Source organism: Apteryx mantelli, chromosome Z, assembly GCF_036417845.1.
Source record: "Apteryx mantelli isolate bAptMan1 chromosome Z, bAptMan1.hap1, whole genome shotgun sequence".
Lineage (NCBI taxonomy): Eukaryota > Metazoa > Chordata > Aves > Apterygiformes > Apterygidae > Apteryx > Apteryx mantelli.
This window is the reverse complement of record NC_090020.1, coordinates 58,390,630-58,417,157: the sequence shown is the minus strand read 5'-3', so window position 1 is coordinate 58,417,157 and position 26,528 is coordinate 58,390,630. Positions and strand designations below refer to the sequence as shown.

Sequence of the window (26,528 nt, the reverse complement as noted above, 5' to 3'; positions counted from 1 at the left end):
GTTAAACAACACGCAGATCACGAAGTTTTGCTTGTCATCACATGTGACAGCATCAATTTTGGAACAAAATCTCCTTGTTTATTGGAAGCTGCACCTTGGCAAGATTGAAGTGATGTTAATGGGCAGGAAAATATGTTTTGATAAGTTTACAGACGCATCAGTCTCCTTTAGTTGAAAGTCTACAGTCACAAATGGCCAGCTCAATCCATGAAGTAACTCTTGGACTCACTGCTGACATGAAGCTCATACTATATACTCAGACAATCATACCTTTGTCTGCACTATGACAGTGTAATATACTTTGCTTATATACTTACACTTAGAAGTACTCAGTGTTTAAGGCTCAAGCTGGAGTGCACAGGAGTGAAAATAAATCGGCTAATCTCAGTGTTAAGCTATGCACTGCTCTTGATACTGGTTTCCGAACAAATCCTGAAACTAGCCTTTACCTATGATATATATAGCTGCTGAAGCTCTGAGACAAAGATAATCGTTGGTAACTAAATTATTCTGGGTTAGAGACACGATTTTACCACAGAGAGGGGAGCATAGGCTGCCCAAGAACAATGGAATAAACTTCCCAGGAAATAAGGATCACCACCAACCTCATCTTTTTTTACTTTAAGTGCAAGGCCTATACCTTTCATCTTGCTTTTCCTAAATACACTTAAACTTGCATGTTAAAAAGAAGCAAAGATTAAAAACTCCATCCAAAAAGGGACACTGCACTGAATATGCTTGTCCTTCGGAGAGAAGAGAACAGATACAACAGGCATTCACCACACTGCTCAGTGGACTTTAGAAAGTGCTGATACTGTGGTGGTGAGAATGATATAAAACCTATCCCGAATAAAATATATAGAATATAAATTCCATGCTTCAGAAGACTAGTTGGAATCAGCAGAGAATACCTCCCTATTGTATCATTACTTACGGAACCAGCATGCTCATTTCTGTAAATGCATGCCTTCTGAAATAGCATGCACTACAAAGTTTCAGAGTCAAGATAGACAAACCATTGATTTGCAGTTTGTTGTGATATACTCCTGCACTTCAAACAAAACCTTTGTTGCAGATTGCTTTGTTCTGCTGTTCAACACCAAGATCTAGGTGTTACTGTTATGTCTTGTGATTACAATCAAGTTTTGGAGAAGAAGTCATTTATATGATACCTTGCACTGGAATAATAAGGGTTTCCTTCCTCCTCAAACCTCCTAATGATCGGCTCCTTCAAAGCTGCTTCATCTGCTTCAGATAACTGTAATAAAACATATGAATAAACAAACACAGACATGATAAGAAATTCTTTAATACTTTCTTCCATAATGAAAGCAGAGTTTTATATACAGCATCAGACAAGAAGAAACTGCCTAAACCTGTCTCCACAGTTTTTCCCTTTTTTACCTACAACTATTAAATTCATATATTTGATAGTGGAATTAAAATACCACTTTTCAAAATTGGGGGGAAGATGAGAGTAAAAATATATAGGAAAAAAATAAAGCTATATTTATCCATCTAATTTATCTGCTGATAATAAGATGAGCTTTTTATTAATAGACTTAACTAAGTAAAAGAATGATTGGGGATTAGCATCTGAAAAACTACTGAAGCTACTTTACTCATTAAACACTGTTCTGACCTGCCTTTGGCAAGATTTTTAATAAACCAAGTCTGTGCCATTCTCCTGTTGGGTTCCTCCAGGATCCAAAGTGTAATTCACTGTAATGCACTGTAATTCAGAAAACTTTCAAGCCTCTAACACATGTTACTGACATTAACTACAATTATTCTTCCTCAGTCTACTGGCTGGGCATCATCTGTCAAACCTGGAGATTTGAGAAAATGAGACAGAGATAAGTATGACTATATTCTGTCCACAGAAAAGCCAAGTAGAGTGGAATAAGGAATTGTAGAGATGATACATATATACTGCTTCATTATTCTGGTCACTACTCATGATAAATTAATCAATTTTAATACATCATATTAAAATCACTTCTTACATGACCAAGGCACCAATATAAACATAAACCATATAATTTTAAAAGCACAGCATAAAGTAGCATACAGAGAAACTGGAAAGCATTATTAAACAAAATACCACTAATTTTAAATCAAAATGGTGAAGCAAGTCAAATTATTTTCCTAGCCTCTGCAGGCTTCTGCTATTATAAGCTTCATAATTCTCAGTCACTGAATAATTTGAAATTCAGCTTTCCATAAAGCTGCCTATTTCAAAAGTAATTGGAAAGACATTGTTCTCACATATTCCTCCTCATACTCCCACATAGGGGGGGATCCCTGGCTGCTCATCTTGGGCAGGACTATGGATCTGGTGCACAAAATACAAAAAGATGGAGACATGAAAAATATTTCTAAGTGAAGACAAAGTATGTCATGAATGATCTTCACGTTTAGATGAAAACAGTAACATTTAATGAATGCTTCATGTTTGCCAGTGCAGTAGGCAACATTAAGAGAACCTGAGCTCACTGGTGTCTCACTCTGCAACATTTTTTCCTGGCTCCTAGTGTGAGCAACTCCAGTGAAAGAGTAAATGATAATGACAGTACTGCAAATGAAAGAAGAAAGATGTACCTGTTTTCCCTCCCTTGCTTTTTGGTCCTTAGCTATCGTAGCTAAAACAGTTGCAGCTTGTTCCCCTCCCATCACAGATATGCGAGCATTTGGCCACATATAAAGAAATCTTGGACTGAAAAATAATATTGAACATTAAAATAAAACATTGCCTAACTTCCTGGTAAAGAACTTATACTTACTCAGCTAAAAATGCATTTTTATTAATGACAATCTTGCATTTTATTGACTTTTAATGAATGCAAATTAATGTACTCTAATGCTTGCAACATTTTGAAAATACAAAAATCCTACTTTTTTCCCCATAATCAAGCATCTTAAAAATTTATTTCCCTCTTTCTGACTCCCCTTCATCTTATACATCCCCAAGAATTCTTTTCCTAAAAAAATATCAGCAACAACTTTAATAGTATTAGTGGTCTTGAAAAATCAAAAACACTAATGTGAGTCATATCCAAAGGGTAAAAAAAGAAATCCCTAGAGGTTTTGCAAACATTACTCATAAAACCAAACCCATTAAAGTGGATGAGGGTTGGTTTTTTTTATACAAGCAGGTAATCTTCACATGAGCACAGAGTCCAGGACCAGCCCATGCTGCCTATTGATTGCTTAGAACTGTAAAATTTTTCCCCCAAGAAATATAACGGGAGAAAAGCTGGACATTTACATGTCAGGAGAGCTTCTCTGTCACCTAATTAATTACGAGCCTAGCAATCTCTACAGGTTTCTATTGCTGTTATTTACTTATAACAGTATTCACTGAGAATTGCTTGTTTCTCAAATAGGACAACTGCAAAAGTTAAAATAATTTTCACAATGGTATTTTAAAGTTTCGTGACAGTCTATCTCCTATCATAACTCTAAGTAACACTTACCTATATGCTCTTCCACACATCCCGTAGTTTCCAGCACCATAAGATCCACCAATAATTACTGTTATTTTAGGTACACTGGCACAGGCTACAGCAGTTACCATCTTGGCACCATCTTTTGCTATCCCTCCAGCTTCATATTCCCTACCAACCATGAAACCTAATGAGTTACAAGATGAAAAAAGAAAAGCCTCAGTAACCTGATGCCATCAGTAGAGCACACGCAAAAAAAACAGAAAACAGAACAAACCGTAGATAGCTGCAAACAGGCTGTTTCCAGACAGGTCAGAGATGTAGACAGAACAAGCACAAAGATGCTGTCTAAATGTTATAGCCTCAACTGCTAACAGCACAGCCTACAACGTAGCAAAACTTCGCAGCACTGAGCTTACTCACCTGTGATATTTTGCAAAAACACAAGGGGAATATTTCTTTGACAACACAACTGGATAAAATGTGTACCCTGGGAAAAAAGAATAAGCTATTAAATGCTGTATCAGTGAAGCTATCACTACCAACACTCTCTGAAGTCTGTGACAGCCTGCTTCCCCTGAAGTCCATGGGAGTATCTGCATCATAAAACGCTGGCCTATTTCTGCTCCACCCAAAGTCAGCTGCAAAACATTCATTCACTCTAGGAGAAGCAAGAAGATGACAAAAGCATGCAAGTTCAAGGGTAAAGCAAAAATAATATCCTTGAACAGTATTACTGCTGATAGTGGAAAGCTCAACTGTTTTGACTTAGCCAATATGCGTTTAAACCATAGACAGTTTCATAGTGCAGCTTCTGACATGGTATTTTGTAAGACGGTGTCAGGGAAATTAGACAGCCAGTCAGAAGAAAAAAAAAAACCTCCCCATTTCCTGTACAAAAGAAAGATCCACATACAGTCAATGAAACTGGGAAAGATTCACATACAGTCTTTGCCTTCCACCCCTCCAATTGTTGCAACATTTCCCCTTTTCTCAGTACAGACAGAAAATACTGTCTTTTTTAGCCCTCCTCCTTCTCCCCATTTTCTAGAAAAAGACAATTTTTCTGGCAAAGATAAGAACAACAGATTCCAAGCCTTTGTTTCAGCTAGAAATAATCTAAATCAGTAAAGCTTTAAGTTGCAACTTGATAATTGTTTCTGCTAAACTTGGGGTTAATTAAAAGCAAAGGCACATCATGCTTGTGTACCAGGAAAGCCACTAACAGCAGCCTATGGATGCTGGCGTTTGGTATTCTAGAAAAACAGGTCAGGCTGAGGACTGTGACAAAACCTCAGAAGGAAAGGTGACCTAGGAATATGCTCCAGAAACTGTAAAAGCTTTCCACCTTTCTGCTTTTGTTTGTTTTTGTTTTGCACTTAAACAAACCGGATCCAAGTCATCTTTTGCAAAACTACCTGCAGCTACTCAGCCTCTGCGTAGCTGGCCATTGCTATCTGTCTCATTCTAGCTAGTTCTTCCAAGTTTTTAATGTTAAATTTTTTAACATTCCAGTTAAATTCAACATTCCAAGACTTTAACGTTTTTGCTGGACAGTTGATGAAGGTTTAGGATACAAACAAGGCATCCCATGAACCTACTGAACTTGAGGCTGAATAAAAACTAGCAAGCAAGTCTGGGGACAAAGAATTCATTAGCCAGTTGCACAGGGCTAAAAATAGCAAAGCTGTGCGAAAATCCAGATTATCTACTAAACCAGCAAAGAAGCGAGATGGGGTTACACAGAATCTAAAATATCCTTGGCAATGACTATGTTCTCTTTACTGTATTCTATTACATCTCATTATACATGAAAAGCAATATGCATATTTCCTATACTGTAAGTAACATGAAAATGCAAAAATCAAGTTAAATGTCTCCAACTGAAAAAGGTAGTTCTGCAATGCTGAATCTATTCACTAGTAATAGCAAAATAAACCTGAAGGGAGAGATGCCGGGATCAAGCTGCTGCTTAAAATTCTGGAATTTACGTAAGTAAAACTTATGTCACTTACTTTGCCATTTAATAAATATATAATATTTTTACTCAGTTTCTCAGATTATTTACACATTACTGGTAAAAAAATAAATAAAAAATAAGGTATGCAGCACAGCAACTGTAAAAAACCCTAATCTCTTCACAATACAAAACCAAAATTAGGAAAAGAAAACAATAATAAAAAAAAAGATAATGCACAATCTTTAGCTAGCTTTTTCAAAAAAGCACTTGAAAAATATAGAGATCTTCATGAGAAAAGGACACAGCACAGTATTTCTGCCATACAAATTCTTTTTTACAGTTTCTAAACTCATTACAAAAAAATGCAAAAGAAATGTAAAAAAAAAAGGATATTGTTAGATTATGACCCTTAAAGAAATGAAATTACAGATGAAGGTCTCTCTCCACTTGTTAAATAAGTGATACTTGACTATCTCCCCTTACAGTACTGATACATCAGCAAAGGTGAGCAAAGAGAGAAGAGTTCCTTACTTTTTTTCAGTGGTAGGGAAAAAAAAAAGTTGCAACACTAATCATCAGAGAAATACTGAAAGTATAAAAAGGGAAATGGGTTATTTTCAATTTGGAAAGAACTGTATTAAACAAATGCTCCCAGAAATCAGTGTCACTTACTGCAGTGCTCAAAGTTCAAAGTATTCACCAGTACATGAAACTCAATTTTGTGGATTATTTTAATAATTTATAAATCAAGTAAAATTGCTTCCTTTCTCCAAATCTCTCCTAATAGTCTCTTTTTTCATATAGATCTTCAGCATTGATTTCCTCACCATTAGTTTCAGAATCCGGCCAAAAGAAAACCAGCATGTATAATTTCTATTAAAAAGAAAAATCAATTGGTAATAGTGTCTTGAAAAAAAATACAGAAATTTGTATCTAAACAACACAGAACAAGGTAAGTAACCACTGTGCCATAGCCAGAAGCTCTAAGGCGTTCCTCAAGTCCTGAGCTCAAACTGTAAAACACACTTAATTGCAATGCATTTACAACATGCCATCAAAAATGGCCTTTTATTTACAAAGCAGGTGTTTTACTTCACAGTTTTTAGGACAATGAGAAAAAAATATGTGCCTATTATATTCAATAGTCTAATCCAGGACCTGCCAAGGCAAAGTATGAAAATTAAGTCTGTGGTAAACCAGTGAACTGATTATTATAATCCAGGCTGGAAGTTTTCCAGTTATTGGAAAAACAATGATGTGATGCATTGCAGAACTTCAATTTAGAAGTTAAAAATCCTAACTAATACTTTTTTAAGCAATCAGCATGGACTTTATTTTAATAGCCGTAATTTTCAGGATATAATGTTTCAACTGTGTTGTTGTCATTCAACTATTCTTTTTGCAACTGTTTTCCTGTGGACCTAGCTACTTCACATCAGAAACATTTACAGAACTGTTTCTAAAATAGTCAATTATTTTTACAGTTTATCAAGCTATTTCTTGTTTACTTGAGGACTTCGCAGTCAGTCCATGTTCATGTTTTAAAGCAGTTTCTCATTTTAAATGCTACTTCAAGAGCTATTTCTCTAAAAGAACTCTCATTTCTGGACTGCAAAGCAGCTAATAACCTATTTAAGTACCTTCTTTGCTGACTCTGAGAAGAGAACTCCATTGTTTCCAATAATTCCTACTGGATAACCAAATATTCTTGCGAATCCTGAAGGAGAAAGGTAAGTTTACACATTTTCAGGTATATTTATTTTACTGTAATATATAGATAATACTTTCCCTTGATAACAACAACCAGTCTTCTTTTGAGGAAAAAACTTTATTATTAAGAATGCCAATGGGTGAACAAAACAAAATCAATCAAGCTGGGATAAAACCAGTGGGAATATATGCAGAATAATTTTAATATATTTTTTAAATACCTGTGATTAAAGTATCCCCATATAAGGTTTTGAATTCATCAAATTTACTTCCATCTACAATTCTAGCAATGACCTTAAGAAAAAACAGAAAAATAAAATTAGACTCTAATCCTTTATATTTTCTAATTAGTTTAGAAAGAACATGCTAACATCCAACTTAAAATAAACACTTCCCATTTAGAGAATGTCAAGCAACACCCCATATAAATAGCCTAGATGGCAGGCAAAGCTCATTCATTTTTTAAAGTGTGATTTATCTACCTGCTAATGAAAAAATAGAATTTCAAGATTAAGAATATTGTAACTAAATAGTTAAAATTGTACACTATGAAAGTTCTTCTGATCAGTTCCATTTCAACAAAAAACAGTACCTCTGGGTATATTAACCATTAATCAATAAACTCAACTTTATAAAGACAAAAATATATTGAGGCATGAGATATCTTAGAGATAAGTATATTTTCAGCTTTGCTTAAGGTTTTGACATACAAAAAAAAAAATCTGTTCTGAGGTTTCTCTGAGACACAAAGAAGCATTTTAAATAAATATACATCTGTAACTAGTAAGACATTTGCCAGGTGATATTTCAAATTTAAAAGAACCTAAATCCAAGCTATTAAAACTTTCCAGGTTGTAATATAAGTGAGACTCAGTGAAAGTGTTCATATATTTCCCCCCTAATGCAAAGTGAATCCTAGTAAATTCTAACGAAGCATCTCAGGAGTGCCATACGCTAAGACGCTTTCTAAAATAACTATATAGTTGGTAGTGAAAAAAGCTTCAAATATGATCTATGCAGAGGATTGGGGAGGGTATGGTCTCTGAAGGTACTGAGGCACATAAATACTACTAGATCTGTAGCAGAGCACAATAGTGTCCTCATGCAGTCGGGAGAGCACTGAATTGTTTAGTATGTTCATACCTCCATAAATCTTTAAACATTTGATATTCGACTTCACAGAATTAGCAGAAAAAGAAAACTATGGTATCACTTAGTATCCAAATAACTGAGTCTACAGAATGTTTGGCCAATACAAAAGCTCACTGTTTCCTGGCAGCTTTTTTGGACTACTATCAAAATCTCATCTTTGCTTATCCTTCTTAAAAGTACAACCAAAAAGCATTACATTTTTAAGATCACATTGCCACTGTAATGGATCTATTAGACAATACCATCCAAAATATATTAAAAGGTTTTACATTTAAATATTCATTATATGCCCAGAATCAGATTCCTGCCAGACAAACAAAGATGACATAAACAGTGACCTCCAGCAAGAAAACTGAGCATATACATGTATGTGCATGTGTGTCTCGTGTTTATATTCATACCTCTTTGACATCAAAGTTTCTTTTTAGCTGGTCACCAACTATTCCATATATTTCATCAGCAGGAAACAAAGGCTCTTCTGATGGTTCTATAGTCACCTGTAGCAATTTAACAAAACAATTTACACAACAAAGGAATTATTAGTCCTACATTATGATTAAATAAACTAAAGATGCAAATTAATTTGCCAACTGCATCTCTTCAGCAACCACATCAACATTTCTTTCTGGCTTGTTGTTCTCATTCTGCATAAAGATCAAGTTTGAATCAAAGGACAGTAACACCCTCTAACATACTGTTCCCCAGCTTCATTCTACTCCTGCATATACCTCCATCTGCACTCCATTTTGACAACTTCTACCCTGTTATCAAAAATAAAGCATGTATGCCATTTGCTTATTTTCACCCTATCCCTATTAGACAGACAGTGATCTGAAAAGTCAGTCAATATTTTTGCCATGCCACTACATGCAACATCTTGCCTTCCTTCAGCTGCTGAGCTTTATTCCTCAGTTCACCCTTTCATACCTCCCCCCAGAATAAGTTAAGGCAATTCCTCCACTATATACTATTCATCCTGTTTTCTAATAGAAATTTTTAAATCAATACAATACTTTATAAACCTGAGCTACCAAAATGACATGGTTTAGCTGTATCCCCTTAGTTCTCCATCTTTTGTTAATAACTGTATAAAATTCATATTCAAAAAGATGCTTCAGCACATATCTAATGTTAAGTCAATGGGAAGGACCACTTGGGCTTAAAAGCAAATTAAAGACCTTGCAAGACTTGGTTCATTCTAAAGTGTGGTTCTGTGGTTCTGAAGTTTGGTTCTGATTATGCTGCTTGCTTTACCCTCTCTTGCAGTCCCCGTGAATTTATTAGAATAACCACAGTAGGATTATAATTGCAGAAGTCAGAGACAAAAAATACATTGTATAAATAGAGAAAAAAAGAACATTCTTAATTTAAAAATACAGTGTGTTCAGGAAAACATTGCATATACTTACATCTACTTTCTTTTGTCGATTTAAACTTCTTACAGCTTTCCTAGCTAGATGAAGTGCATGACTGTCATCCAAAGCATAATGATCTGTTACACCAGATTTTCTGTACACAAATAATAACATTAAGATTTTAAAACAATATATAAAAATGAAAATCAGAGTTTTTGAAGACTTAAAACTATATCTTTAAAAAAGGATGATAAAACACAGCTCTCTATGTTGTTATGAAATTACTTTAAAAACAAGCACACATCTGACCTTTTCTTTTAAACAGTTCACTTAAGATAGCAGAAATAAGACAAAACAGGAACTCTGGTAAGTCAAAAATCAAAATGACAATGTAAGAGATGCCAAGTATTGTTCAAACAGAAATTAAGATTCATTTAAAATTATAAAGAAAAATATATGTTTACCACAATATGATGAACTGTCCTGAAAAATAATTCTTTAGTCACTTCAGTAAATTAAAAAACAAACTATACATTTATTCTACAGTAATAACTAAATTTGTTTGTTTTAATTTGTAAACCAAAAAGCACGTAGAGGTCTTTATTTTGATAAGAAATATTCTCTTAGAAAAATCATAGGCTTTTCGATTTTACTTGCAGTTAAGTTGCAATTGACAGTAAGAAAGATACAACCTCCAAAAATACATTCTTTCTCAAAATGTATTATTCTAATAGCAATCAGCATCAAAGCATAAAAGTATAGAAAAGTCCTCTGTATTGTGCATGATATTGCATTACAATAGGTAGACACTTAAGTATTTTAAAGTAATGAATGAAAAAAAGATCCTAATTCAGGTAACTAACTAACTACACCACACTAATGACAAAATGATTCACCAATACCAGATTTTGATACAGAAAATCTTTCTTTGAAGCCCAACTAAAATCTAAGTGGTGGAAAAATTTAACTCTGGGGAAAAAAAATTTTTTTGAACCTGCAGTGAAGATCAGCCCCTCCAAGATCCTCTGCTGACACCTCTTCACCTGTTGCTGCTTTAACCTACAACCAAAAAAGACAGACAAGGGTTAGAATTGGCACTTGTCTTGCATTAATACTTACACAGGCTTAGTAATGGAAAAGTTCTTTGGAAAATGTTTCTTCTTTAATAAGACTTCCTCAGTTACTCTCCCTCATAGCATTTAAAGTGTGGAAACACACAATCTTTCCAAAAATGCTTAAATCACTATTTTTATATCTTTATTATCTACTATTTATAGGTAGTTTTTATTCAGGAGTATTTTCCATTTACTGCTATGTTTGTATATATCTTTTAAGTGTGTGTATATATCTATACAACCTTTGTATTTATTAACATGCATCTTCACAAAAAGGTGTTTTTAATCAGTTAATTGATTACTGTCATAAAAATATATATTCCTTTTTTTAAAAAACAAAACAAGGCAATTCATGCATGATATTCCACTGCATTGTTTCAAATAAAAAACATCTTGATTTAAACTTAGCATTCTTCTAAGTCTGCTCTGCTTTCTCTACACAAACACTTCTTTTACAAATTTTAACCTTCTTATTTTAACCATAAAACAATCTGCATCAGTCTGAATTTCCTAAGTCTTCCATTACACCCACAATAATTTAATAAGCAGCATTTTCTAAATAGAGTGCATTAATGACATAATGCTCACAATCTGTCAAATCTTAGATTTGACAGGATAATTTAAGTGACTGAATTTCTTCTTAAAATAAAACAGTATCATTTACTGCATGGCAAACAGTTTTGAAGCATTTTTTGAACCATTGCCTCTTGTCCTGTCACGAAGCACCACTGAGAAGAGTCCGGCTCCATCTTCTTCACTCTCCTGCCACCAGGTATTTATACATCTTGATCAGATCCCTCCTGATCTTTCTCCTCTCCAGGAGGAATAGTTCCAACTCTCTCAGCCTCTCTTCATATATCAGACACTCCAGTCTCTCAAACATCTTTGTGGCCCTTTGCCTGACTCACTCTAGCAGGTCCACATCTCTCTTGCACTCCAGATGTGGCCTATGTACTGAATAGAGGGGAAGGATCACCTCCCTCAACCTGTTGGTATCACTCTGTCTAATGAAACCCAGGAGGCAGTTGGGCTTCTTTACCGCAAGGGCACATTGCTGGCTCATGTTCAACTTCTTGTCCACCAGGACCTCCAGGTCCGTTTCCGTAAAGCTGCTTTCCAACCAGATGACCCCCAGCCTGCACTGGTGCCTGGATTATTCCTCCCCACATGCAGGGATTTGCATTTCCTTTGGCTGAACTTCATGAGATGCCTGTCTGCCCATTTTTCCAGCCTGTTGAGGTCCCTCTGAATGGCAGCATGGCTATCTGGTACATCAGCCACTCCTCCCAAATTTGTATTGTCTGTAAACTTGCTGAGGGTGCACTCTGTCCCACCATCCAGGTCATTACTCAAGATGTTAAACAGTAATGGCCCCAGCATCAACCCCTGGGAGATACCACTAGTGACTGGCCTCCAGCTGCACTTCATGCTGCTGATCACACCCCTTTGAGCACAACAGTTCAGCCAGTTTTCAGTCCACCTCACTATTTATCTAGTCCATATTTCTTCAGTTTGTAGAGCGATGATATGAGTCAAGAGAGGATGGTATGGTGGAGAGGCCTACAGGTCAACAGGGCATCCTGAGCTCCCAAGCAGCATTGCCAAGAGTGAGGATGTCAGCTCCTAGTTTGAGAGAGTGCAGAGGAATGTCCTTGCGATGTTACTAGTACTGTGCCAACACTCCTCCTGTTACTATTTCTAAAATGGTGAAATCTATCTGCTCTTTCTAAAAGGAGCAATGAGGAAACTTGCATTTTAGACTCTGGAATGTATGTGCATTACACTTTTTAGTACACACACATCAAGACTGATTCTATCTAGCACCAGTTTTTTTGTTTGTTTCCTTAGGATGTTTGGTTTTAGGCAGGTGAACAGTAAAACCCAGACCAATTTTCTTTGGCAAGGATGTCTTGGGGAACAGAGCATACACAATAATGGCTACACTATCTGCTACAACCTGGAATGGACGTTTCTATGGGAGTTCAAACTAATTTTGATGCTTAGAGGAAGGCAAGCAAAATATTTTCAGTGAGAATATGAGAAGCTTTACCAAACAGAACACTGACAGGTAGAGCGATATTAAAGTTTGATCTATACGCACAAAGATAAAATCATTACATCTGCAGGTTGCTAAGGAACAGATGAAATTGGAGGATAGTTTTGAAATTCAGGAATCTTCTTCTGGAAGTGGTGAAAAGCTTTCTTCATTTCTGACATCGCAATATCCTTACCATCGCTGACTTGCCAAGTCTTCTCTTTGAGACTTAAATCAGGCTACCTTTTTTCAGCTGCCTATCCTGGCAAAAGTCTCCTGCACCACTTCTACATCTCAAGTGATATACATGTACGACCTCAATTCCCTTGCAATGTTAGAAGATTACTATCCTCTTAGAATGAGAGCCAACTTGCTAGGTAGCACTGGATATTAGCAGTCCTATTTTGTACTTGCTCCAGCACGGAGCTTGAGAGAAACTGGCTTCAAGTAAGCTCTGCCAGAGCACATTACTGAGGAGGTCAGTGCAGACACACCCAAGGAGTCTCACAGGAACCAGCCTGGGTCTTGATGTACCTTTCTAGCACTGTCTTAGCTCTAAGCAGAATCACTCAAGGTGCACTGCACCAGCACTCTCGCCAGTGGAAACACATTGTCAGAAGAGATGAGCTTACTCAGGTCTTTTAGATTTACTAGCTGAGCTTCTGCAACAAATTAAGCTTGAGCAAGGCCCGGAGGCAGTACTGCCACTTTATACGCCACTGGGTCTGAGCTAATGAACTGTGCTGGACCTAAAAAGGCTTTGCACTGAGACAGCTCAGGCATGCCTGCATCCATGGCAGTTATTCACAACAAGATAACCGGACCACTAACAGTCAAATGTAAAAGTCTATTTCTTTCATCCTACTAATCTTCTTGCCTCAATAAAAAGATATATGAATGCTACTGACTCAACTAATGCTACTATTCTTAACTAAAATTTTCATTCCTATTTATATCACTTTTCACAAAGAAATTTCTAGTATTCTTCTAAATTACAGTGATAAATCTACAGAAGAACACTTAATTTTGAAGGAGAATTTGTATTTGTTTACCTATAAACAATGAGCTGAACAAGACTAATACAATCCAAACAGGAACAGAGACTTAGGTAAGACATTTGAAACAATTAGTGCCAGAGAAATTCTAGCAGGAAATGAGCAGTAGATCAGTTAGCATTAAATGGCATAGTTTCGTCAATGAGCAGTTGCTATTGATCTGCTTTTGCTGATTACTCTGTTCTTTTTGTCAGCTTGGAAGGCCTGTACTGAAACAACAAAATACCTCAAGCTAAATGCATTATTCAATTAAGGAAGACAAGGAAGTAAGCTTGTACTCATGGGTACCCCACCACCACATGTTTTCCTTATGTCAACTACATTCTGAATTTATTTAAGAAGTTCTGGAGCTGTAATTATGATTTATCAGCCACAGAAAAATATATTTGAATAATACATTTTGGGGTTTTTTTTAACTGCACAAGAATTAAAACTCATCTATGCATAGAACTTTGAAAAAAAAGTGTTTAAAAAGCTGAATCCACTTTTAGCATCAAGACAACAAGAAAGAACAAAACTAAAGTGAAGGAAAAGAATTAACTGCAAAAAATTTACTGTGGAGATGAGAACAATGTTATACAAGTAAACACAGAATGACATCATGGGATAAGCTCTTCAGGCTTTCAAGGAAATTAACATAATCATGACTTAAAAATTGGTCAAAAATTCTGTCAGCGGTTGTTTTCCCACAGTTTATGGAACAATGACCTAATACATTTCCTCAGTAACTTAAGTGGTGGAAAGAAGCAAATTCCTCCAGCAGACTCCCCCTCCTCTGGCACTATAGGAACTGAGTAAGAGCAATATCCTCATCAACAACATTGTTATGAAGTAATTTCTCCATTTATGCATATTAAAGCTGCAAGTACTTTGAGACATTTAATTTGCACTTGGCTTTGGCAAAGGAAGCACCCAGATTGTTCCCAAACACTGTAACCAAAACAGAGCCAAAGTGCTGCCTCAGACCAGTTTGTTCAATGATGCAACATTTCAAAGAAGAAGCAAGTTTATCCAGTCAGGCTTCCTCTAGACTAGAAAAGTTCCACTGACTGCTGACTTACCTGTTATCTCTAGCACTGATGTAATGTTTACTACTGGAACTTCTTTTTTTTCTGATAAAGCTCATGTTAAGTACAATTTATAAGTAATCTTTGAGTAATCTTTGCTTGGTCAGCAAAGATTATTGTTTTGGTGTAAAAGTGAGTCTATGCTGAACCATAAAGTAGTATAGCTCTGTTTTTCTAATAAAATAAAGACCACTCAGAAACACTCCCCTTCCTGACAGAGCCAAGCCACTATAATTTTAAAGCTACCTCATGCTGCAATATTTTGCACAGTGACAAACTCCACTATGTCTTCCATTATAAAGTGAGTTTTAATTCATGGAAGTTCTTCAGGTCAATTTCCCTTATGAGCATTTTCCTAAGAACGTAAGGAAAATGACACACTCCATCATTAGCGTATCTTCCTTGTCTGTAAACTGACTTAAATTATTGATTAGCCATGCTCCTTAAATTCTCTGATCCAGACTCTGAGATATGATATACATACTTGTAAACTTTTTGTATTTCAAGTCACACCTAGAGATTATATAATATAGTTGAATATTTAAAATGTACTTACCATTCTAAAAGTATTAATCTGTAGCAATATTATTAAAAAACCTTAACAAAATCTAATTTATATATGTATCTTTATAACAGATAGAAAAGATTTAATTTAGGATAGAAACATTCAGATATATTTCAAAAAGACAAAATAACCCACAGAACATCCAAAAAGAACTCACAAAAAGGTCTGAATATTTAAGCTGTACAACTGTCAGTAATGCAAAGGTTTTTTGGCTATGTTACTAAAAATCTTTGTAAGCTTACCAATGGTGGTCCTCCCAAGAATATTGTTCCCTGTTTGCCAACAATAATACTTTCATCTGCCATTGCAGGTACGTATGCTCCTCCTGCTGTACAGGATCCCATTACTACTGCTATCTATAGGGAAAACAATAACACAAGTTAACAAGCTGCCCAACCTTTTAAAATTGAAATGCACAGACCAGCTGTTATCTATTGTAGTGATTTAATACAGCTTCTGGAGTAGGAGTGCAAGATTATTTTTGCCCAGATAGAACAAACTTTATTTGTGCTTTACCTTTTCTAAAAACAAACAAACAAACAAAAACAGAGTATCTCTACTCTTCAACGGTCTTCAACCTATGATTTTCAGACCACCCTGCACAAAGAGAGTTCATATATGATGTACCATGAGCTACATACGAGGAATACTTAGAGGTCTACATTCTGCCAGGAAATTTATGTTACCAATAAACTGTAAGAGGCTGCTTTAGGTATTTATGCTTTTAGACCTTCTCAATCTATTTCTGCAGAGAAAAGTTAGCGCCTTAGATGTTGTTAACGAGTACAATTTCACCAACATCAACAGTCTTTGAAGGCAATTCCTCAACTTGAGAGGCAATGTAACTTCAGTTCTCCAATGGATCAATTAACAATGACCACATTAGCGGCACCTTCAAGGAATGTTGTACAACTCTCTATAGGCTTTAGCGTGAATAATACCTGCTTTATTCTTATGTCTAATTGCAAGATGAACATCTAACCAATGAACATTTTAACTAGTAATTCTTTGGTAACACTTATACAGAACTGACTGGATCCCAGACAGGATGAATACAGCAGCAGCATATGATCATGCAAGTGAAATCCTCTCTTAACTTCTCCTTCAGAACTCTTCCAAGAAAATAAGGATCCTTTCAAAGCAGCTTGTAGAACAGCAAAGATGGAATACTCATATGGAAAAGGCAGACAATATGAAAATAATTGTCTAATTTATTGCTTTCTTTTACAACCACCAAAAATAAAATCTAAAACACAAAATAATGTTATTTTGTGAAAATTTTATTTGGAGATATTTTCTAAAGTGACATCAAGTAGCCTTCTGTCCTAATTGCTAAAATTTGCTGTTAAAAGAAAGCAGCACACAGTAATAACAAACAGAGGCACAGAATAAAGTCCAGATGACATTATCTGTATCGGAAGCAGGAACAGATGACATTTATTAACCTGCTATCATCAAATCAAATACAGCTTTTTTAGCAACCAGTTTGCAGTATCTTAAAGTATAGTCAGAATTACACATTTCTTACAGATTAATCTGTAATATGTCTTTTGTGCATTTAATAGATATCACCAGGTAGGTATAAACACAATGTAAGCCTCTAAAAAGGAGGTAACTTGGGGAAAAAGTTAATTTGATTTTTTCCCCCAGGGTTTTTGGAGTTGCTTTTTTTTCTCCTCTAATTACCCACTTATGCTGAAAAATGTGTTTGTATTTAAACTTTAATTCAGATATTACCTTTTCCAATATATACATTACGTATCAAAATGCAGAGATCAAAAAGCATGACCTCAAACATTCATACTAATGTGCTACTTACTAACTTCACTCAGAGTGAATTACTGCATAGACAATTAAAAGAGCAATAAAAATCAACAGTTCTGAATACACAGAAACAGTATTTTATACATAGCACTCAACTCCCCATTGTATCCATGCAAAACATGAGTGTGAGGGCTTGGAAAGTGGTTAATGGGAAGCTAATCATGGCTTTCTGATTCACAGCCATACAGGCATCAGTGCAATTTAAAGCTGCAGTAGGAGTATAATAAATTAGTCACAGGCAAAAGCAGATGAGGAAATTAAAAGCAGCGTAGGTAACTGACAAAAAAAGAAAAAATATTTTAAGGTCAGAATTGAAAAGGGCTGGTGAGCTGATGAAACAGACATTCAGGTAGGCTGCAACAAATAACAGCAGATATAAAACTAACAATGTCCAAATTAACATGTCAGAAGAATTGACCTCAATGGTAACCAGAGGGAGCATAAATTCCTAACTCCATTTCCTAGTAAGACATCATCTCAGATAGGGAGGATGATTCTATTCACCACATTGTGTGGTGATAAAATGTTTAGCAGATTTACAAATGCTTATAGCACCTTTTGAAATTAAACAAATGAAACATTCCTCAAACAAAATAAATAGACATCTATAACATTTTTTTAAATGAAGCAAGCACTTTCGTAAAACTTTTTTTTCCTTTTTTATATAAATACATTATAAAAATTAAATGTCAGTGTCAAACTAAGAAAATTAAACTTTTGTCAGTGTCATACCAAAAAAGAAATATAACTATGTTTTGTTAAAAGGCAAATCCTTCCTACACGTAGTTTGCTTTTTGGTTGTATAGAATTACAGTGCTATTCTACTGTGATACCCAGTGGTAATCAAAATAGAAAGAAATTCCACTTTATGAAGAACTTTACAAATACATGCACAGTTTTTCAAAATTTTCAGAAAAATACCAACAAAACTTTAGGACTGACTTTCTAACAGGGTCCTGCATAAACTCAGTTATTTCAGTCCTGCAAATTGGGTTTACATTTTCATCTTTGACACAACATTTAAAAATCACATTACTGCAGCAGATAACGATTGAAGTCTTTACTAAAAACAAAGTTCATTAAAACTTCTCCTGAAGTTCATTCAGCACAACAGCCACGTGACTATCTTCTTTAACAACACACTCACTTGCTGTTCCACAAAAATGCTGGGACCAATTTTGTTTGTACATACAAATCTGAAGTATAACCTAGACTTTTCAGCAACTCCAGGGGAAGAGCAGCTTGTGCCAAGCATTATAAGCTGCTTACAGTTCATAAGCATCTTTTCTCCTGCATATTTTTGTTCCAGCTAAACAGTACTTTGCATCAAAATACCTAGCTAATCACCAAAATTGTTCCACTATTGTTGCTAAAAACAAAAGAACTGCAGAAGCTATTCTATGCCAGACTAGCTAAAGAGATTGAGTGTATGGTGGGAGTCTTCAGCCTTAGATTTGTCTGGGGACAGTGGATTTCAGGAGTCTTCAGAAGAGGAAAAAATGGCTAAAGATCCAAAGTCCAACAGAGATGCCACCAAAAGGTGCCAAAGGGGTATCACAAACGCAGTTGCCTTAGAAACCATAACAAAGCCCATGTCTGCTAAGTTAGGGTCACATGGAATACTGTACCCTTGACTAGTGCTTGTGCTCCACGCTGCCAGGGAGAATCCCATTCTGTTTTTTCCCTTCAGGCTAGAGGATTCAATCAAGCATGGCTACTCAGAGAATCCAAATGAAAATGGCTCCAGTCAAGCTATCCCTCTAAATTACAGATATAGTTAAGAATGAAAAAAATAAAATAAAATCCAATTTCCACCTTACATTCATGACGAGTTTAACAGCCAAATATGCCAAAAACAAAACAGTGGTAAAATATTTCCATAACATTATTCAGATGAAACAACAAGTTAGCTAAACCTTTACTCTGCTCAAGGTACCAATAGCTATTTCTAAGCCTAACATTTGAAAACAATGCTTCTGGTCAGGTGGAATATCCTGACAACTTCCTTCACCTTCTTTCATCCAGCCCATATAAAGTAATGGGCACCAAGCTGACAGCTTCACCCAGGAGCAGGCTCTTGGAATTGAGATAAACAGTTCAATGAAAACGCTAGCTCATTGCTCAGTAGTAGTCAAAAAGGCAAAATCAGTGTTAGAAACTACTGGGAAAGGAACAGAAAAGAGAATGGTGAAGAACATTATGCTATTATATAAATCCATGATTAGCTCATATATTGAATACTGCAGGAAATTCTAGTTCCTTCATCTTAAAAAAGACATAGTTGGACTGGAAAAAGGTTTAGACAAGGTAAACAAGGATCATCAAAGGTACGGAACACTTTCTGTGTGAGAAACAGTTAAGTAAGCTAGAACTCTTCAGCCTGCAAAGGGGAGTAAGCCTGCAAAGGGAGAGCGCTACACCATGATACAAAGAGGCTGGGAGCTGAATGGCTAGAAAGAAGCCAGCTTCTGGTGGTCTGCTAAATTTCCTGCACATCAAGATGGACCGTTCCTGTGCTTGGAGGAGGTTATCTGTGAAGATCCTGGACTCCTCCACCCTTCCTGGCAGCCTCTCACAGGTCCAACACAACAATTCCCTTAACAAGCCAAAGACCACTCTCCTGAAATGGTGCTTGCCTTCCTCAACTCCTTCAGGATCTTATGCTCCGCTATCCACTTTTACTGCAGCCAAGGCTGCCATCAGCAATCACATCCCCAACCAGTTCGGCACCCTTCACGAGCAGACCCAGCAGAGCATCTCCCCTTGTTGGCCAGCCCAGCATCTGCATCAAAAAATTGTCCCCAGACACCTGAAATATCCATGACACAGAAACACTTCTAAATGCAGGACCTGTGACTAACAGTAATTCTATGCATCATTAATACATTAGAAGATGACCTCGTTGTCAAGGTAGTTTCATCAAACAGTACAGCAGTGTATAAAATGGATATATAAATATATACATACACCCTTTTTAGCAAAAAGTATGTCTCATTTACTAGCCATCATCAAAAGGGTCCTCACCTTTACAGCACTGATGCAGAATAATCAACTGTTCCAAGAGATTTCCTAATGCTTCATCACATGGCCCTACATATCATACTGTGTATTCCTCTTTTCTCCCACTTCAAGATAGGAGCAGGTAGGTCATGTCATTAACACTAAAGCCAAAAAGGAAAACAGCTTCTTCAAAATTATAATGACATTTTGTGGACATTCATTGTGTTTACAGTGCCTCCAATCCCCAGATTGGGCCATTAGGTCAACACAACTTCATGCTGTCAAAAATGTAAAGCACAGCTACAAGACTTCAAACCAGACAAAAGCAGTAGGCATAAAAAATAGTGAGTACGTTTCATTCTTAAATAAAAGCAAATTACCTGTGGAATTCCTTGTGAGGACATGACTGCTTGATTATAAAAAATACGACCAAAATGATCTCGATCTGGAAATACTTCTGCTTGCTGAGGTAAATTGGCTCCTCCAGAATCAACTAAATTGGATGAAAATACATTAACATATGTATATAACATTGTTCAGAGATTTAAGTTTTTAGTAAAATATTTGCATGTCCAGCATTTGCTATCACTAAGCGTATTGCCATTAATCTAGGTATAGTAAGATATTCTGCTTGAAAAAATAAAATTAACAACCCCACATAAGCAACTAATATTGACCCCAAACATTTTAATGGAAAATAAATGCAAATGCATTTAGAGATGCAGTTGTACTTTTCTACGCAAACTTCTAAACTCACCTTACTGCAAAACACATTTGAATTAAGAACACTTCTAGTGCATAGTTTTAACTTAATTTTTCCATTGCAATCCTCTCTCAAGTTCCAAAATAAAGAGACTAATTACCATTAGCTGTCTTTGATAGATTGGGTACTTTCACCCTCTGATTATACAGACATACCGAAGACCTTTCACCCTTACAGTCTTCAAAGAAGCTTCATTTATACGTGTCCTCACCTCATGCTGTGCCCTCTACCTTCTATGTCTCCAATTTCAGCCACCTCTTCACTCCAAAATCATGAAAATATATCATGTCAAAAGACTTCAAAGAAGAACAAAAGACCAGGAAGGGAAAGACCACACGCATCTCTGAGAACTCAGGTTCCTGATGAATAATTTCTACATACAAGCACCAGTCCACACGTACATTCTCATGCTGAATGACTATAACCAGTAAGCCATTCAGCTTTACCATGAAGTAGGGTTTGGATACTTCCTCACCATCTTGTAGAATCACTTTCCTGAACACAGTGTCAACTCTGGCAACTAGACAAACTGACTAAGGTAAGGGGGACACCAGTCTCTTATCTCCAGCAGATAGTCCAGGATAACTGCGACTGAATTTGAAGGGCAGAAACAGATCTGTGGGAACACCAGATTAAGAATACTGTTCACACCAGGGAAGTGCATCTCATAAAATCTTTCCAGGTATTGATAAGAGCTTCTTCACAGAGAATGGAAAAGAGTCATCTAACATCCATAACGTGACAGAGTTCACGGTAAATTCAAGGTGATTCAAGCATCAAGTGTCTGGATCTGCGAGGAGAAGTGGAGACCGCTGGGCTACTCACTGACACAAGAAGGCATTACCAATATTATATGGAGGAATATAGGAATGTTGTCAGAGTATGCAGGGATGCAACGAGGAAGGCTAAGGCCCCTTTGGAATTAAATCTGGCTAGAGATGTCAAGGACAGCAAGAAGGGCTTCTTCAAATACATCAGCAGCAAGAGGAAGACTAGGGAAAATGTGGGCCCTTTGCTGAATGGGGTGGGTGCCCTGGTGACGAAGGATGCAGAGAAGGCAGAGTTACTGAATGCCTTCTTTGCTTCAGTCTTTACTGCTCAGGCCAGCCCTCAGGAACCCCAGACCCTGGAGGCAAGAGAGAAAGTCTGGAGAGAGGAAGACTTTCCCTTGGTGGAGGAGGAGTGGGTTAGAGATCATTTAAGCAAACTTGACACCCACAAATCCATGGGCCCTGATGGGATGCACCCACGAGTGCTGAGGGAGCTGGCGGACATTATTGCTAAGCCACTCTCCATCATCTTTGAAAGGTCATGGAGAACAGGAGAGGTGCCTGAAGACTGGAAGAAAGCCAATGTCACCCCAGTCTTCAAAAAGGGCAAGAAGGAGGACCCAGGGAACTACAGGCCAGTCAGCCTCACCTCCATCCCTGGAAAGGTGATGGAGCAGCTCATCCTGGAAGCCATCTCCACGCATATGGAGGAAAAGAAGGTGATCAGGAGTAGTCAGCATGGCTTCACCAAGGGGAAATCATGCCTAACCAATCTGATAGCCTTCTATGATGGAATGACTGGCTGGGTAGATGAGGGGAGAGCAGTGGATGTTGTCTACCTAGACTTCAGCAAGGCTTTTGACACTGTCTCCCATAGCATCCTCATAGACAAGCTCAGGAAGTGTGGGTTAGATGAGTGGACAGTGAGGTGGATTGAGAACTGGCTGAATGGCAGAGCTCAGAGAGTTGTGATCAGTGGCACAGAGTCTAGTTGGAGGCCTGTAGCTAGCGGTGTCCCCCAGGGGTCAGTACTGGGTCCAGTCTTGTTCAACTTCTTCATCAATGACCTGGATGAAGGGACAGAGTGCACCCTCAGCAAGTTTGCTGACGATACAAAACTGGGAGAAGTGGCTGATACACCAGAGGGCTGTGCTGCCATTCAAAGAGACTTGGACAGGCTGGAGAGGTGGGCAGAGAGGAACCTCATGAAGTTCAACAAAGGGAAGTGCAGGGTCCTGCACCTGGGGAGGAATAACCCCAGTCACCAGTACAGGTTGGGGGTTGACCTGCTGGAAAGCAGCTCTGCGGAGAAGGACCTGGGAGTGCTGGTGGACACCAAGTTAACCATGAGGCAGCAATGTGCCCTTGTGGCCAAGAAGGCCAATGGTATCCTGGGGTGCATCAGGAAGAGTGTTGCCAGCAGGTCGAGGGAGGTGATCCTCCCCCTCTACTCAGCCCTGCTGAGGCCACATCTGGAGTACTGCGTCCAGTTCTGGGCTCCCCAGTACAAGAGGGATGTGGCACTACTGGAGCAAGTCCAGCGAAGGGCCACAAAGATGATTAGGGGACTGGAGCATCTCTCTTATGAGGAAAGGCTGAGAGAGCTGGGCCTGTTTAGCTTGGAGAAGAGAAGGCTGAGAGGAGATCTTATCAATGTGTACAAGTATCTAAAGGGAGGGTGTCGAGAGGATGGGACCAGACTCTTTTCAGTGGTGCCGAGCGACAGGATGCGAGGCAATGGGCACAAACTGAAACACAGACACTTCCATCTTAACATGAGGAAAAACTTTTTCACTGTGAGGGTGACAGAGCACTGGAACAGGTTGCCCAGAGAGACTGTGGAGTCTCCTTCTCTGGAGATATTCAAAACGCGCCTGGATGCAATCCTGTGCAATGTGCTCTAGGTGACCCTGCTTGAGCAGGGGGGTTGGACTAGATGATCTCCAGAGGTCCCTTCCAACCTCAGCGATTCTGTGATTCTGTGATTCTGTGATTATTATAGCCACAATTAAGTCAAAACAATTAAGAGCATCAACACTTACCGTCCTACTTTGACCAAGATGCTAAGAATCCTAAGAAAAAGAATAAGGCAAGATCAGTCTACCTAATTGCAGAACAATCCAAAAAAAGCACTAGGGCAACATCCAAGGAACCACTTTTAGTTGCTGATAAAAAACAAGACCTTAGGCTAGAGGAACATTTGGTTTGACCCAGGGTATAGACTCTTATGTTCCCAAACTCAACAGATGAGGGATTGCAAACCAAGGTAGATTTTTCCTCTTTTGTTCTAGCAAAGCAAAACAAATCAGAACAGCCACCACAAAAAAAAAGAGAGTTTGGAAGACAAGTTTTTGATAGATGTGTTTCTCAATATATCAGTTCTAGAAGTCTATCATTTAATGACTGAGAAAAGAGGACCTTACACCCCTTTGGTGATTGATGGTATGGATGCTGGTACTCTTCACCATGTACTCTAGTAAAATGGAATGGCAGGAGGTAGAAATGAGAACTAGCTAGAATCCTGGATGCAAGCTGCCCTTCTGAGGAAGGCCACAAGCTCTTCTCTGGAGCACAGGGAAAGGAGAGAAACAAGTGAAGTTACTATCCAGGAGTAGACACTTGCTCTCAAAAAAAAAAAAAAAGAGAGAGAGAATTTGGTAATTTACTACATGCAGCTCTGAAGAGACTGAAGACTACGTGCTCTTACCACTTTGAGACTCCTGGGATTTTTCATCTGCCTTGTCTTGATGAGCCTAACATTGCACTGCCACATGACAAAGGGAATGGATGTCTAACAAAGATTCCTGGCTGGAACATGATATTTCCGATCAAATTTCACAGTTATAAAAGAAAGGAAATGCAGGTGTGCACCAGAAGGTCTCACAAGATTTGATAACGGCTTCACTGTTAAGGAAGGCTGTCATTTCATGATGCAAGATTTCAAAAGACCCATGGGCAGGTCAGACAGCTCCTTCAGAAGGAACACATGGAGAACACTTTTTTTTTTTTTTTTAAGATGCCTTGAAATAGTACCTAGTCACCACCATCCATGTCGTGAAATGGGCAATCCCTGAACACAAAAAATGCCCACACCAGTGGCTGGCTGTCATTGACAGATGGCATCAGGCTTTGACATCAGAGAAGTAACACCTAGGCAGGGACCACTGAGGGCAGAAGCAGCTCAAATGGCATTACATGGCAAAATGGCAAAATGCTGACTACAAAGCATTCCCTCTTGATTACAACAACTGAAAGGAACTGAAACAAGCTCAGATACAGAAATTGCAAAAGTAAAGTAATTCACCAGCTTTTAGTGACAGGCAGTACATACACCAGGACTACACATCTCAAACGTAGAATAAAAAATTAAACTTTTGTTTCAGAGGCAAACTTATGTCTCATAGTTCCTCATTTCATAAGATCTTAAAAGGTCAGAATCACACAGAATTGCTCAGTGATAATATACTAAAAAAAATAAGAGATGTCGGAACAGATAGAATTTGCTGGTAATTCAGACTAAAATATACAATTATTTTGCAAACAGCTAAGCTAAATTTCTTATGCTTTTTATGACTAACACCCTCAAAGAGTTAACTCTAGCCCTCCCCTTGTCTCCAAGATGCTTTCCATTGCAGTATGACAAACTCATAAAGCCCCCATGCACACTGTCTCCATATCCACCCAATCAATACTTTCAAGTTCATATTTCTCTTAATCCTTCTCCTGGTATTCTTTGCATGTTTGGCCTCCCAGCTGGGCAAGAGATGATACATGCTGCTGCTACCTTGGACCTACATTTATGCTGAGTATTGAGCTAGTACAAATGTCCTGATTGTTAAACTGATTGAGGCCTCTCAGCTGCTGAGCAAGTCAAGCAGACAGATGAGGGCTGAACCCTTCTTTCCTTTTTTTTTAGTGGAGACAGTAATAGGGTCTTTCTCCTCTACTCAGACGCTGACTTGCACAAAACCCATAGGAATATATGAACTCTGAAATCTCTACATCTCAAATGTGGCTGTAAGTGGTTAATGGGTTCAAAAGTTATTATACTGGGAGCTGAGACTGAAATATAGCTGAGACTGAAATATAGACTGCATGATCAGATAGTCCTTGCTTTCCTAAGAAACCAGGCTAAAAAAATACTACCTGTAACATAGTAAGGACATTTGGCATTCTGATCTTCTTCTTTAATAAAAGTATCACATAAGTAAACTTACACTAAGATTCGGCTAAACACAGACTTCTTCAATGGATTCAACAAACTCAAAATGCAAAATAATATACACTGAAATTGCTGCTTCAGTAAAATCCACCTCAAATTGTAAAAAAATGTTGACTCAAACTATTATTGACATTTTTAGCTTTGAGACTTTTTTTTACTCCTTTGGTATGATCTTTCATACACCTATATGCTCCATCAAAAACCAAAGTAACTTTTTTTTTTCTTCTTACCATAACTTGAATTAAGACTGGATGAGACTATAGGATGGATTGTGTATGCATGACAGGAGGAAGAGGAAGGAATAAGGATGAAGTGACGCAGCGGCATAGCCACATCCCTAACTTGACAACCCAGACAGCCTACAGCAGTGCAGAAAAAGAACTGCTGAGAAGCCAGGGATGGGGTGCCCTCCAGTAAAATTTGCCACTAATCTGTAGAGGTAACACAATATTGATGAAAATGCATTTGAATATGCGCACATCTGAAACA

The 26,528-nt window shown here is 37.5% G+C and overlaps 1 protein-coding gene across 2 annotated transcripts in view; it reads right to left on the bottom strand.

The window, feature by feature from the left end:
* Positions 1-26,528, bottom strand: part of MCCC2 (methylcrotonyl-CoA carboxylase subunit 2) — a 42,509-nt gene that overhangs the window by 6,864 nt on the left and 9,117 nt on the right. The window contains exons 6-17 of one of the 2 annotated variants that reach the window (XM_067315266.1): positions 20,665-20,777; positions 15,703-15,816; positions 10,618-10,682; positions 9,678-9,777; positions 8,670-8,765; positions 7,338-7,410; positions 7,047-7,123; positions 3,870-3,936; positions 3,477-3,633; positions 2,602-2,716; positions 2,269-2,335; positions 1,173-1,258 (exon numbers count right to left, since the gene is read on the bottom strand). In XM_067315266.1, coding sequence (XP_067171367.1) covers positions 2,279-2,335; positions 2,602-2,716; positions 3,477-3,633; positions 3,870-3,936; positions 7,047-7,123; positions 7,338-7,410; positions 8,670-8,765; positions 9,678-9,777; positions 10,618-10,682; positions 15,703-15,816; positions 20,665-20,777 — 1,034 coding nt within the window. In that variant the 3' untranslated portion in view covers positions 1,173-1,258; positions 2,269-2,278. Of the gene's footprint in view, positions 1-1,172; positions 1,259-2,268; positions 2,336-2,601; positions 2,717-3,476; positions 3,634-3,869; positions 3,937-7,046; positions 7,124-7,337; positions 7,411-8,669; positions 8,766-9,677; positions 9,778-10,617; positions 10,683-15,702; positions 15,817-20,664; positions 20,778-26,528 lie in introns of those variants that run through there. The other variant, XM_067315265.1, reaches the window with a different exon arrangement.